Source organism: Macrosteles quadrilineatus, unplaced genomic scaffold, assembly GCF_028750875.1.
Source record: "Macrosteles quadrilineatus isolate MER2022 unplaced genomic scaffold, UCM_ALF_1.0 Scaffold_1__1_contigs__length_201487025, whole genome shotgun sequence".
Lineage (NCBI taxonomy): Eukaryota > Metazoa > Arthropoda > Insecta > Hemiptera > Cicadellidae > Macrosteles > Macrosteles quadrilineatus.
In genome coordinates, this window is record NW_026542594.1 from 110,152,002 (window position 1) to 110,166,900 (window position 14,899).

General features: G+C 35.7%; 1 protein-coding gene across 1 annotated transcript; it reads left to right on the plus strand.

Moving 5' to 3' along the window:
• Positions 1 to 10,919: 10,919 nt before the first annotated feature.
• Positions 10,920 to 12,717, plus strand: LOC128983142 (uncharacterized). Its single transcript, XM_054402319.1, has 4 exons — positions 10,920 to 10,980; positions 11,096 to 11,249; positions 11,873 to 11,933; positions 12,319 to 12,717. Exons 1-4 carry the CDS (start codon positions 10,938 to 10,940, stop codon positions 12,658 to 12,660), a joined length of 600 nt encoding a protein of 199 aa, XP_054258294.1. The 5' UTR covers positions 10,920 to 10,937; the 3' UTR covers positions 12,661 to 12,717.
• Positions 12,718 to 14,899: the final 2,182 nt, after the last annotated feature.

Genomic DNA, 14,899 nt, shown 5'->3' on the forward strand with positions numbered 1-14,899 from the left:
TTGATATTGCCATTATTGAGAAGCATGGTGAGTATTACACTTACTACAACCAATACTTGGTACCACTGGCAAGCAAACAGTCCTAATACATAAGAAAAACTTAAATCATAGCTCACAGTTTTGGAATACTTTCACTTAATTTTCCTTTATATTTTATTGGGTAAGTGTTATATAACTGAGGGGCTTCAACAATAATGGTTAATTTTTAAAATTTTGCCCTTAGGGGTAGGGGGTAGCTACAAATTTTCAAATGGCAAGTATAGTCGTGTTTGGTATAATTTTACAAGTGTTGACGAAACAAAACAATTGACATAAAGAAAACCAAAATCAGCCCACTAATAACAAAATGGTGTCCTAAAACGTTTCAAATCCAAATAACCATGAGGGCTGAAAATTAACTTACACCCCCTTTAACTTTTTAACTATTTGAGATACTATTTGAAATCGGTTTGCGGCAACCTGTTTGGATATGGAGGTCTATAATAATGATGGTTAATTTTAAAAAAAATTGGGGTTGGGGGTAGCTTAAAATTTTCAAACAGGAAGTATGGTTGAGTTTTGTATCATTTTACAGGTCTTGACATAACTAGCTGTATGGACTATTAATTAAAGGCTGTTTTAGCGAATTTCCCTATAGGGAAGTAGCTATTACCGTAGGTCTCATGGTAAGACTTAGGCCCGGGACCGATTTACTTTTTCATTTTAATGTCCCCAGAGGCCAAAAACACCATTCGTTCAAATTTTTATATATGTGTCCGTGAACACGATAACTTGAGTAATTTTTATCCGATTTTGATGAAATTTGGTTTGAAGGTGTAAGCCGGGATAAACTTGAATGAGTTCGCGATCCAGCATGATCGGACCATGGGAACAGGGTTTTATGGGGTAAAAATTGGGTTTTCTCACTTTTTACCCTCAAAACACAAAATTTCCCAATTTTTCTCTAAACCTTCTTAAAGAGCTTAAAAAAACAAACAATTCAGTATATCAAAGTGTTTTTGTACGGTTATTGGTTACAGAGAAAACTAAAAAAATGGTAAATTTAAAATTCCCATGTTATTCTTATGGAGAATATTGTAAAATGTTGTAGTTTGCTTGTTTATGGATATATTTTGATCAAACTTGGCAAATTTATTTATTTTATAGTAAGCTATCAATATTTTACTAAAACTACACTATTAGTTTCCTTGTAGCAGCAAACCTAGGTACTCGTTAAACCTAATGTTATTTAAATAGATCAATTGAAAATCTTTTCGGCCAAATGGAAATTCGCTTAGACGGCAGGTTTGCTGCGGCGGGGGTATTTAAGGATATGACGGCCTTAGTCACTAACAAGACTACAAGATCGCGCCACTGCCACACATCCTACAAACTCCTACCAAACACCAAACACCTCCTACCAAACTCGACCATACTTGTAATTTGAAAATTTGGAGCTACCCCCGCTACCCCTAAGGGCAAAATTTTCAAAATTGACCATAATTATTGTAGCCCCTCATATCAAAGAAGGTTGCCGCAAACCGATTTAAAATATCTCAAATGGTTGAAAAGTTAAGAGGGGTGCTAGTTACTTTTCAGCCACCCTATACCGTGTTCATAAAGTCTTGAAAAAATTTGAAAGGGTTGTTGTTGGTAGAATCGATGAGGTTATACAAGCTTTATCAGAAAATACAAGAAGTACACAAGAAAAACCTCATACTCATCGGTGACATAAATATCGACAGGCTCACCCAAGATTCCAAAAACACCATGCTGGAAGAAGAGTTAACCACACAAAACATCTGGAGATTTCCTCTAGAGGCCACCAGAATAACCCATGACACAGCCACTTCAATAGACTGTATATGCTCAAACATACCATATGCGTATATTACTGGACAAGTTGTGCATACTGGTCTATCTGACCACACTGCGCAGCTGTGCCTGCTGAAAACACACCAAGAAGACACTTCCCAAAGATTTGTAATGAAAAGAAGCCTAAACAACACAAACCTAAACAATCTGAAGGCTCACCTCCATCTACAAAACTGGGAACATGTTTACTTTTCACCCAATCTTGAAACCTCCTACAACAAATTTCATAATATTCTTCAAACAGCACTGGATTATACATGCCCATTAAAGAAAACTAAAATTAGTACAAACAAAAAACATATGAAGTACTACGATCCTGAAGCAAAATACCTTAAAGAGAACTTTTTGAAAGCACTGCAAAAGTTTGAGTTAACGAACAGAAATGAAGACAAATTAGAAATGATTAATAGAAAAAGGATATACGACATGAAACTAAGAAACCTAAAAATGTCCTCAACAGCTAGCTTCATAGAACAAAGCTGACAACAAACCAAAAGCACTATGGCAAGTTATAAATACCCCCGCCGCAGCAAACCTGCCGTCTAAGCGAATTTCCATTTGGCCGAATTGATTTTCAATTGATCTATTTAAATAACATTAGGTTTAACGAGTACCTAGGTTTGCTGCTACAAGGAAACTAATAAAGTAGTGTTTTTTTAGTAAAATATTGATAGCTTACTATAAAATAAATAAATTTGCCAAGTTTGATCAAAATATATCCATAAACAAGAAAACTACAACATTTTACAATATTCTCCATAAGAATAACATGGGAATTTTAAATTTACCATTTTTTTAGTTTTCTCCGTAACTAATAACCGTACAAAAACACTTTGATATACTGAATTGTTTGTTTTTTCAAGCTCTTTAAGAAGGTTTAGAGAAAAATTGGGAAATTTTGTGTTTTGAGGGTAAAAAGTGAGAAAAACCAATTTTTACCCCATAAAACCCCCCATAAAACCCTGTTCCCATGGTCCGATCATGCTGGATCGCGAACTCATTCAAGTTTATCCTGCCTTACACCTTCAAACCAAATTTCATCAAAATCGGATAAAAATTACTCAAGTTATCGTGTTCACGGACACATATATATATATATAAATCTATATATATATATACCTATATATATATATATATATATATATACATATATAAAAATTTGAACGAATGGTGTTTTTGGCCTCTGGGGACATTAAAATGAAAAAGTAAATCGGTCCCGGGCCTAAGTCTTACCATGAGACCTACGGTAATAGCTACTTCCCTATAGGGAAATTCGCTAAAAAGGAAAGGAAAGGAAAATGTCAAGAGAAAACCCTTACAGAATTAGAAATAAATGGCAAACTCACAAACGACACAAAAGAAATTGCCGAACACTTCAACACATTCTTCTCAAATATAGCAGAAAATACCCTTGACCAAAACAGAGCAATCGTTGTAGACCCTGAAACAGTGCTGAATGGAGAGGAACCAGTCTGCCCAATACACCTCACCCTAACTTCAACATCCTATAAAGAAGTTAAAACGATTATAAACTCCCTAAAAGCCAAAACATCAAGTGGAATAGATGAGTTTTCCTCTAAGATGATAAAGCACTGCTCTCAAGAACTCATCTCTCCTCTGGTTTATCTTATAAATAAATCATTTAAAGAAGGCAAATTCCCATCCGCCATAAAAGTCAGTAAAATATACCCCAAACATAAAAAAGGACCAACTGAAAATGCTCAAAACTACAGGCCCATCTCTCTCATCTCCAGTTTCTCTAAAATCATAGAAAAAATTGCTCTGGCTAGATTAATGGCACATCTTAATCATAACAAACTCTTAACTGACAACCAACATGGCTTTTGGAAGAATAAATCTACATCCTCAGCTATAACATCACTAATTGAGTACGTCCTAGACCAGATAGAAAACGAACAATACATCTCCGCCATCTTCCTTGATTACAGTAAGGCTTTTGACTGCCTGAGCCACGACCTGATATGTAAGAAACTCGAAAGACTCGGTATAAGAAACTCTGCGCTAGAATGGTTCAAAAGCTACCTAACGGGACGTTCACAAGTCGTGGATCTGAAAAACTCATCAAATGAAGTCACAGAAAGTTTCAAATCTTCAAAAAGCAAGCTGACGAGAGGAGTTCCACAAGGCTCTGTATTAGGTCCGATTCTATTTATCTTATTGACTAATGACTTCCCCAAACAAATTGAGAGTGAAAATGCTGTTGCAATCTTGTATGCAGATGACACAACCATTTTGATCAAGGACAACACAGCCCAAAGCCTTTACCTTAATTCAAACAAAATCGATCTTAAATAAAGCTATCCTCTACTCAAAGAACAATGACTTAGCAATAAACCCCACAAAAACTACAACTCTGAATTTAAGTAAGAAAAAAGACATAGTCCCTCAATTAGAGGATGTAACAATAGAAAACCACACAAAATTTGTCGGTGTTATCCTTGATAACAAACTAACATGGAAAGAGCACATCAACCACCTAAGCAAAAAAATCAGTACTGGAATATATGTCGTCAGAAGAATAAACTACATAGGCGGACTCTCTGTGGCCAAAACAGCTTACTTTGCACTGGTAGAGTCGCATCTTAGATATGGCTTGACAGTGTGGGGAGGAACTTCAACAAAAAATATGAATCGAATTCTTGTCCTTCAAAAGAAAGCCATAAGAGCCCTCGCCAACCTTGTCCCACCACAGACTTGCAGATTAGCATTCGCAAACCTAGGAATCCTCACAGTGGTGTCTCTCTACTTACTTGAAACCATAAAGTATGTGAATGAAATAAACCCCCCAAGAAACCAATACCACCACTACAACACCCGCCATGGCTCCAAATTTGCACTACCAGTTTACCGAACAACTCTTTGGGAGAAAAAACCTTCCTACACCGGCCGCAAGCTGAGGAACCATCTACCTGACTACCTGAGAGACCTGACTGGCAACAAGCTACACCAGGAGTTGAAGAAGTGGCTAATCGCAAGATCCTTCTACTCAATAAAGGAATTTTATGAAAACTATTGAAATTAACATGTACAATTCACTATTGTATTGACACTATTGTAATTCTTAACAAATTAACAATAAAGAATATTGTATTGTATTGTATTGTATTTATATATGTCGTTTAAAGCGGATTTTATCAAGTTTTGTTTGAATATGTTGATTTAACCCATATTTTCATTGTTTGGTGTGATACCATACAAAAGATACAATTATTGTATCGTTCCATATTTACTATATACTATGCATTATATGTTATAATATTTGAAACTTGTTTTGCTTGGAACAACAGGCAGTATCTAGTTCAAATCTCCCCCAGCAATATTATTTTTCCGCCCTGTCCTTAACCATTCCCTATTCTGTGCACCATTTCTAAATACTTTCCTTTGTGGTTGCGGTTTTCCCCTAAAACGATACATTTCGACATTGCATAACCATTCCAATCCAACCTAAAAACAGAACACTAAAATCAATAAACAAACAAATACACAATGTTTACATCAGCTGGTATATTTTTAACAGTTTATAAAAACACTGTAGCATAGCAGTCTTCCATTAGAAAATAACTGGATCTTTGACGGCATGTGGGGCACAGCAGGGGTAATTTTTGACACTTCTGATACTTTTCCCACCGCCAAAGCTTAAAGACATTAAGCTTTAAAATGAATCCTCAACAGCCATGCTAGCTTTTTCCTAACTCTAAATATTTCGTGGGGACTGATTTGCTTACGGAATTAAACATACAGAAGATTCTGTTCACCTTCTTGTATACTATTTTTAATCTCGTGCAGTATACATGTGAATAGTGATGTGTCAAAACCAAATCTCAAAACCATCAAAACTTTGGAAAAGTTTTGGTTTCGACATTCAAAAGTTTCGAAATAGGAAGTTTTGGCACTTATATTTTAGAAAATCATGACATTTTTGTGTCATTATTATTAACATTGTTTACACACAAGCTAGTAGCAATTGAGCAAACACATCTCCATTAACACTAATGAAACAAGTAAATTGTATTCTGAACTGCAAAAGGCATCTTAAATACTGGAACAGCTTAGAATTCAGTTTCATATCGATATTTATTAAAAACAAAGAAATATTGATCACTAAATGTTCTAATTAATGTAATGTTTATGTTTATTTCAATGTCAAGAGTTTCATTTATTTTAATGTTAGTTGTTAAAAAAAAATTTTATTTTGTTTATGTGTCACATTCATGTTATTACCTATATCTGGATTAGGAGTCACTCTCTTTCAGTTTTGATCGCATAATCTCATAGCCATAATAAAAATGTTATCATTACCTGTATTTTTTATTTTTTATCAACCTTGACCAAGAAACTAAAAAGTTTCGCGTTCAAGTTTCGAGATTCGAGAATCGGGATTTGAATTTTTAAGTCTCGGTTTTGGTTTCGAGATTCGAAATTTCTGGTTTTGACCATCACTACATATGTGAATATACTTTTCTTTTTCAAGACATTTATGTCAACAATCTATGACTTAAGAATGTGTAATCTTGTTGCTTTTTACAGCCAAAGAACCAACCCCGGAGACTATTAAAGCAATATCCTGGTGTCTGTCTAAAGGAATTCATGCCAGGTACATAGATGCCAACTTTGATACCTATTACATTGCAAACAATGAGATTTTACATGTACAGCATCCAGTGCCTGGAGCTGAAAAAAAACTGGATCGGTAGAGGAAAAACAAGACACAGTAATAACACAGTGTAAAACTCTGCAAATTTTTGTAGTTTAAGGTTATTACTCTTAAAGGCAAATAAATTAATTATCGATATGTTGGTTATGATTTTTTTCTAATACCTGAAAGAGTGAAAATATATTTGAGGCCAACTACTATGTAATCACTGTAGTGAACCAACACTGTAAAGGGCTGTACAGACTAGCAAAATATTGGCAATACAACTAATGGAAATCATATTCTGAGATAGAGGTAAATGAGTTGAGAATTAATAAATACAAGTACCAGATCAACACATTAGTAAAAAACATTAGTACATACATTACTTTAACATTAGTAACATTACATTACATAACATTAGTAGAGAGGGAGTTAAAAATATCCCTCAATATTATTATTGATTTGTTTGTTCTGCACAGGACTTTGGTCCTTGAGGATCCGGGTCTAAATCCTTCCAATCACCAATGGATTTTATCCAAGTGATAATGTCGCAACCTCTAGGCCTAGAGTGAAGTGTTAGAATAACAATCCTGAGCAAGGGCCTAGTAAAAAAACACACAAAAAGTAACTTTCTTTAATACATGGTTACATGAATTATTAGCCATGTTGAAAGGCTGAATAATCATGTCTTTGACAATAAACATTAGCAATCTCAGTGACCAGCTCACTTAAACAAGAACTAGGGGCCCAACCCAGCAATTCCCCCAGCCCTTCACCTCCGTTGTAATTTGTCCTTAAGGGTCCGCCCTACCTCTGCCGTTTTGTGCAAACGCAAGGGGCTGGAGCAACTGAGTTACCGAAGGCTACATTTAACGTAGAATCAAAATAAGGGTGTCATTTTGAAGATGATAAAATTATCTAAATTATTGTAGTTTCAATATGTTAACTATTGTACCATGAAGCCTGAGAATATTCTTTTGAATGTTGACGAAAAATGGCAATTTTAAACTGCTGTAACTTATTATAGAATCGTTACTTTAAAAATGTGAAACAAGGGTCACTTAGATTGTTCTTTGTTCTTTAAAACACCGTTTATTGTTTTTCACTAGCATGTATGGGTAGCTTACAAAGTCAGTTACCGTGAACCTCTGCAACTAGCAAATTTGAAGCCGTAACGTACCGAACCTTGCGGCCGCGAGTGGAACTACACGCGTACAGCCCCTCCACGGTCATATTGCTTCCCCTCCTCCAATTCTCAGCTCTCAGCTGAGAAAGCTTTCTGCACTGACTATATAATACCGTACTTCTGCTGTACCCACAACACACACAACTATTTGGGCTCATCGATGTTTTGGCTACACTGTTGTTAAATAAACATTTCAGTTTAATGAACGAATCTTTTTTATACAGATACTAGCAGAATACCCGCCCGTTGTTAAATAAACATGTCAGTTTATTGAACGAATCCTTTTTACATAGATACTAGCAGAATACCCGCCCTTTATACGGGGTTGGTGTACGTTTTCAATGGGGGAGGACACGGTTTTAGAATTTTTTTGTTCCTTTAATGTACGGCATGCTATAGTTACCACATCTACCATAGCAAAAATGGTCTATCACCATATGGAGCTCATCATACAAAATTTAAGACCAACCCGACCAGTAGGTAATGCGTGATGAACTTCAAACAAACAAACAAACGCACAAAATTTCACATTTATAATATTTGTAAGATAATAATCTAGTTTGTATGAGAAAGTAGATTAAGATGAACTATGAACGTACCACAACACGTATAATGGTTCTAATGCTGTACCGGTAACGATTCGCTCAAAACTAAAACTAAATTGATAATAAGATGAAAAGTATTTTATTTATATCATTATAATTTTTTGTATAGAGTATAGCAATAAGTATGACTGACTAGGCCGATGGTTTGCTACCTATGTACTACCAGTACTGTACAACTCAGGATGGCTAGTGTAGTCCACCACTCTAGAGCGGTGGAGGTTGATGATCAGCTGTTGTGAGACTGGGGTGGAACACCCCCGCAGGCAACATTGGACGCGCCCACGAAGGCCGCGCGATAGGGCTTTCTGCTATACTAGCATCCATCACCAGCACACGTGCACAGTCTCATTCTGCTATAATATCGTTTGTAATATTCTTTTATAGTATTGTAAGTTCTATTATCTAGAAAAGACAGGTTCATTCGTACTGCAAGTTCCTTTGTATAGTTATTTATTTGAAATGCCTCATCCTCGAAAAAAAAAGGTCGCTCAGTTTCCGTCAAATGTAAAAGGCGAACTGGAAAAAACCTTGGACTGGATCTCCCAACTGGAAGAATTATGTTGTTGTCTTGATATGCCATGCATGTCACAAAAAACGTACGCTAGACATCAACAGCTTGTCGATTCTGCTATCCACGACTGTACTTGGGAGAGCTTGGAGGAAGCAGCACGTGAAGAGGCAGAGTTAGCTGAAGCTGCTGGCTGTGTCGACAGCGAAGGAGTACCAGAGATAACGGTCATTATTGATGGGGCTTGGTGTAAGCGTTCCTACAAGACCAACTACAATGCTTTATCAGGCGTGGTAAGCTGTGTCCTATTGTTATTACATTGTTTTCTACACATTTCTAGTTTTTTTCATATATAAACATTTGTTCATATCTCGTGCATCTTTTTTGGACGAATGTTACCCACCAGCTTTTCAAGCAAAATACTGTGCCGTACTCCATCTCATGATATGTTTGTATATACTGTAAACATGATGCAATAAAATATCCAAGCTTAAATTATGCTTTCATGTGACGAAAGTTTGTGTTTGACTTTTAATACTATTTTTGTTTTGTTTTAGGGTTGTATCATTGGCATGAAAACCAAAAAAATACTGTACATTGGAGTTAGAAACTCATATTGTTGCATATGTGCTAGAGCTAAAGGCAAACAATTGACTCCACCTGAGCATGTGTGCTATAAAAATTGGTCAAAGACGTCTACTGCCATGGAAAGCGACATCATTGTGGAAGGCTTTAAAAAAAGCAAAGAAATGTACAATCTGAAGTACGTGAACGTGATCGGTAAGTGCATTGATTAAAACCTGATCTGACACTTTTTAACAACAATATAATTTACCTGTAAACACTGGATACTTAAAACTATCACATTCAAAACTTGGATATTATAAACTATTAACTTTAGGCAGGAATATTTCTTTATTAATACTAAAATTTCTTTAGGAGATGGCGACAGCAGTGTCATGACAAAGTTAGTTGAAACTCAACCTTATGGGCCTTCAACAACGATTACCAAAATAGAATGCACTAACCATTTGTTGAGAAATTACATAAAGAAATTGCAAGAGGTTGGGGACCAAAAACGTAACGAAGTTGGACCTGTTCCTGGAGAACTGAGGAACAAAGTGAAAACAAATCTCCTAAGGCTGAGGTATGTGTGCGTTCTTTATAAATACAAACTTGTGAGTAATAAGTTTAAACAGCTTACTTACTATACTTAGCCTGACACAAACATCCAAGGAGCAACTATATACTCAATAACTATTGTCATGTAAAAACGGGTGAAACATAAGCAGTGATTCATATTTTTGGAATGTTGTGTCTGTGGCTGAGAAATAATGACTTCTTCTAATTGACGTAATCCCTAAGTTGTCAAAAGGCTACCCATAATATTTATTACAATAATATTAACAATCTTTTCTTAACACGCCAATTCAATTGACGGTATTAATAAACTCACTTTAACCAATGATAAATATTTCAACTTCCAGATATGCAGTAACTGGTGCAGTTAAACATGCAAAATCTAAGGAAGACATACCAGTGCATGAGAGAATCAGACAACTGAAGGAGGACATAGCAAACGGCCCTCGGCATGTATTTGGGGACCATTCTAATTGCAAAACCTACTTTTGCTCTGGCCCCAAAGAGAGAGAATTAAATGTAGTAGGAGAATTGAAGACATACGGTTTGTGGAACCATATAATGGCTGCCAACAGTTACCTTAACTTTTTTTCATTCTCTCTTCTTCAATGCGTAACTACCAATCTAGCCGAGTGTTACAATGCTCTAGTTTGCAAATTTGTGGCAGGAAAAAGAGTTAACATGTCACAAAGAAACTCTTACAACACCAGAAGTGAGATGTCAGCACTCTCAATGAATATGAAGGAAGAAGCACTTCGCAAACTTTACAAAAAGATGACATTTGGTGTCAGTCCAGGGAAATATTCAAAGTTAATTAGTTCACGAAAACAAAAGAAGAGATTGAAACCCAAAAAAAATTTGGTTGGTAAGTCAAAGAGAAACACTTGCCTTTTCCCCGACGCGGATTATGGAGACACTGAGACCACTCCTGACCTTGATGACGACCAGTTTCAGACTAGGAAAAATGAGCTTTTGCATTCTCTTGAGATGAATGAAGAAAAGAGATCACAGCTAGAGAGAAATTCGAGAGGTATCAATATTAATAATAATAAATCATTTTTTCTCTCATTCACATTTGCCTAAAAATAACCCTTACAGGGGTTGGTATCTTAATTGGTAGGCAATGTAATTGTTGTATTTTCTAGGTCAAAGCCTGTGTGATTTATGGGTAAAAGAGAGAAAAAAAAGGATCACTGCATCAAATTTTGGAAGGATTTGTAAAATGCGCTCAACAACGTCCTGTCAGAAGTTGGTTGAGCAACTATTGTACAAGCAATTTTCAGGAAATTCCGCAACAAGGTAAGTTAAATCAGATATAAACCAATGTTAATCCTTATGCATATACATACAGTATATAATACGTGAAGGTGATTAATAAGATACACTACTCCTACACTAGGTACAGCGAGACGCGGTCCATACTTTACAATTGCTCGGATTCGAGCAACAGGTGCACTATTCTAATCTAAAGGTTATCTATGGGATTTAAGAAAAAATTGCTATACAAACTAAAAGTTTCGCCTCCCCTACAACATTACAATTTAAAAACAATATTTTATATTAACTTTAAAATGGGTAATTTGTACTAACAAGAACATACTATTAAATATAAATGCATTATTATATTGTCATCAATGACGTGGGTACAAGCAATTAGTGTTAGATTTTTGATGATAATAAACCTGAATTCCCACTAAAAATGAAAACTAATGAAATTAGAAAACCCAATTTTGGGAATAAATTAATTGTTGTGCTTCAGATACGGCTTGGAAAATGAAAAGCATGCAATCGCAGAACTAAAGGAACTGATTCTTGAGAAGGTGGAAGAATTAAATGTAGTAGGAGAATTGAAGACATACGGTTTGTGGAACCATATAATGGCTGCCAACAGTTACCTTAACTTTTTCCCTATTTGTTGACAGGATGCAGCCATTTCTTGCCGCTTCACCCGATGGTGTAATCGAGGGCTTGGGTTTAGTAGAGGTGGGTAAACTTGTATATTTATTATTTATACTCAATTGCCTAAAAACATTAAATTTGTAACGCATTACCTTGTGCATTTACGTTTCCAAAAGAGAAGAAATACTAAACTGTTGTAATATTTATCATTCCAGATAACATATTTATTCTAAAAGGTTATAAATACATTAGTCAACAAAACAAACATGTGTGAACTAAAGTAATTTTGCCAACAGCATCGTACGTTTGAAATTTATAACTATAACAATTTACAATTCATTGTTGTGGTAGGCCTGCTTTAAGATACTAATAATTGAGTCGTGTATTTCATTTAACTAAATCAAATTTTGGGTGTGATTTGCAATACTGTACCAGAATTTTGTTACATCATCTGTATTTTGTTTTACAGGTCAAATGTCCTGCATCAGCTAAAGACCTGACGCCAGCTGATGCAGTTGTTGAAAAGAAAATAAAGTTTTGTGTGCTGGATGAAGAAAGGAATCTAAAATTAAAACGGAGCCATTGCTACTACTACCAAATCCAGGGACAGCTCCACATAACACAACAAAAAAATTGTTGGTTTTTGGTGTGGACTAACAAAGGCATGTCCATAGAGAAAATCGTGAGGGACGACCAGTTTTGGGAAAACAAAATGGAAAAACCCCTGACTAATTTTTATTTCAAATGTGTATTGCCAGAGCTCATCGACCCAAGACACCCTCGGGGACTCCCAATAAGGGATAGGTTTTGAAAAGTTTTGTCGACGAATAAAACTGATAAATTATTGTAATTATTTAATAATTGGTAAATGAAGGTAAATTATAAATAATTGAAATAAAAATTTTCTATTTCAACTGTTGTTTTTATATTTCAAAATATTGTACCTACCATAACTGGGTTTACTTATGGTACAGTAATCTGTTTGCAGCCAAAATGCATTTACTGACAAAACCCAGTACTGTAGCCAACTTTGAATATTTATTTAGTATATGGATAAGCACGAGTGGTGAGTTTTGAAGCATTCCCGGCGCTCATTAGACCGCGCCTTGGCTCGCGGTGTTTTGGTGTTTTGTGGAGTGGAAGTTGCACTAGTGGCAATGATAAAACAGTGAGTATGCCAGTGCGCGTGGGTAAGCGGTTCCTCTCCTGCTGGGCGCCGCGCCGCTTTCTCATCCCCTCTCCCACTCACTCGGCCCCTCTCCCGCTCCCCTCCGTTGAGCAGCGCTCCAAGCAGCCGTTAGCTACATCGTGCTGAGATTTCCGACTCGGGGTCCGGCGGACCCTTAACCATTCCCTATGCTGTGCACCATTCCTAAATACTCTCCTTCGTAGTCACGGTTTTGCCCTAACACGATACATTTCAACACTGCATTACTATTCCAACCTAAAAACAGAAAACTAAAATCAACAAACAAACAATACGCAATGTTTCCATCAGCTGGTATATTTAAAACTGCTTATTTAACTGCTACTAGTTAACCGCCCGTGCTCCGCCACAGGAATATTGTCAGCAATAAAAGAAATAATAATTAACAAATACTGTTTATCTTTGTATTTTATTTAGTTGTTGTTTAATTTTTTACATGAAATAGAACTGATAGTTTGCCTGTATAAACTATTTTATGTTAATCAAACCAATATATGATTTTAACCAAATGAATGTTTTACCTAATAAGCAGCTATTTATGCTATTTAGATAATTTGCTCAAGTATATTCCTATATTCGTAGTTTTTTTTTCCATTACATTTGTTGTATGGAATAAAGATAGTCACTTAGCCTACATGTAAATCACGCATCAGCAGTTGGTCGCATTTCACGAATCTTTGACCCATACTGTGAGTAAAAGCTGTGTTTACGTCGTATATATAAAGTTGGGCATACTATGTTCAATGTTAGAGGGTATTAACGGTCCAATTTGATGGAAAAGGAGTCGTGGATTTTAAAACTATCTAGACTACCACTACCAGAAAGATGTTGATTCAAGTGAGACTTGGAACTGGCCATTTCAAATGCAGATTTGTACCTATTATATTTTACTCAAATAGTTTTTTGTCTCTTTTGACCCTTAATACTATTTTTATAGCCGCTGTTGATAAGATTTTCCATAAACTCAAAATGTTGATAAGGAGTTCATTTTACCTTCCCCTTGTGACAACACAAGGAAAAATATTTGTGTCCCAGTTAGTCTGTTCTGACTCAAAATTCATAGATTTGCAGTACTGACAAATCCAATCTAACGACCCCAATTAAAAAAAAAATGGTATTTTTTAGAAGGGACTTCCAGAGCACATTTAGCACCATCACTGCTCTTTACCTTTTTAGTTTGATGGTTCTCTAGATGTTTTTTTTTTTCGTTCTGTATGTCTCTTTACGCCCGGTTAATGATTACCTTTTCTTTTTCTTTTTGTACTTTTCACATCCTGGGGTTAATGATAAACGCTATAATGACCCGAGTCAACATTGCCATTAAACATCAAGTCAGATACTTCTTCGCCAGAACCGATATCGTAAGTCACAGTTTCTCAAGCAACTTTTCTGTGTAGGCCTGCTCGAAATATATAGTTAGGGTATAGTTCACTGATAAATTGTAGTTCCAAATATCCCAGCGTACTCGCCATCTCGAGAAGGTAAAATTTGGACGTCGAACACTGATCTTGAGTAAGATTAATCACTTACGATAAAATGTTTGTATGTTTACCAATCATTAGCAATTAATTATCTGTACAACTTGCAAGCGGATTTCCCTATGATTGTTCTGGTGGCTATAGAGAATAAATGATATTGATTAAAACAATAAGTTTCCGTCCCCTACTATGGGTATTATTTCACATTCCATACTCAAACTTAAACTCAATTACCACTTTCCTTCAGATCACTTTGCAGGAAAACTAAAACATTTTTGTGTCCCAGTTAGTCTGTTCTGACTTGAAATTCATAGATTTGAAGTAGTGACAAATCCAATCTAAGGACCCCAATTCAAAAGAGCTGG

What these genes read in the sequence shown, in the direction of transcription:
- LOC128983142 (XM_054402319.1), top strand. Translation starts at nt 10,938, where the DNA reads ATGAATGAAGAAAAGAGATCACAGCTAGAGAGAAATTCGAGAG. An exon ending in GCTAGAGAGAAATTCGAGAG is followed by an intron (nt 10,981 to 11,095) that starts GTATCAATATTA and finishes TGTATTTTCTAG; the next exon opens with GTCAAAGCCTGTGTGATTTA. An exon ending in TCAGGAAATTCCGCAACAAG is followed by an intron (nt 11,250 to 11,872) that starts GTAAGTTAAATC and finishes ATTTGTTGACAG; the next exon opens with GATGCAGCCATTTCTTGCCG.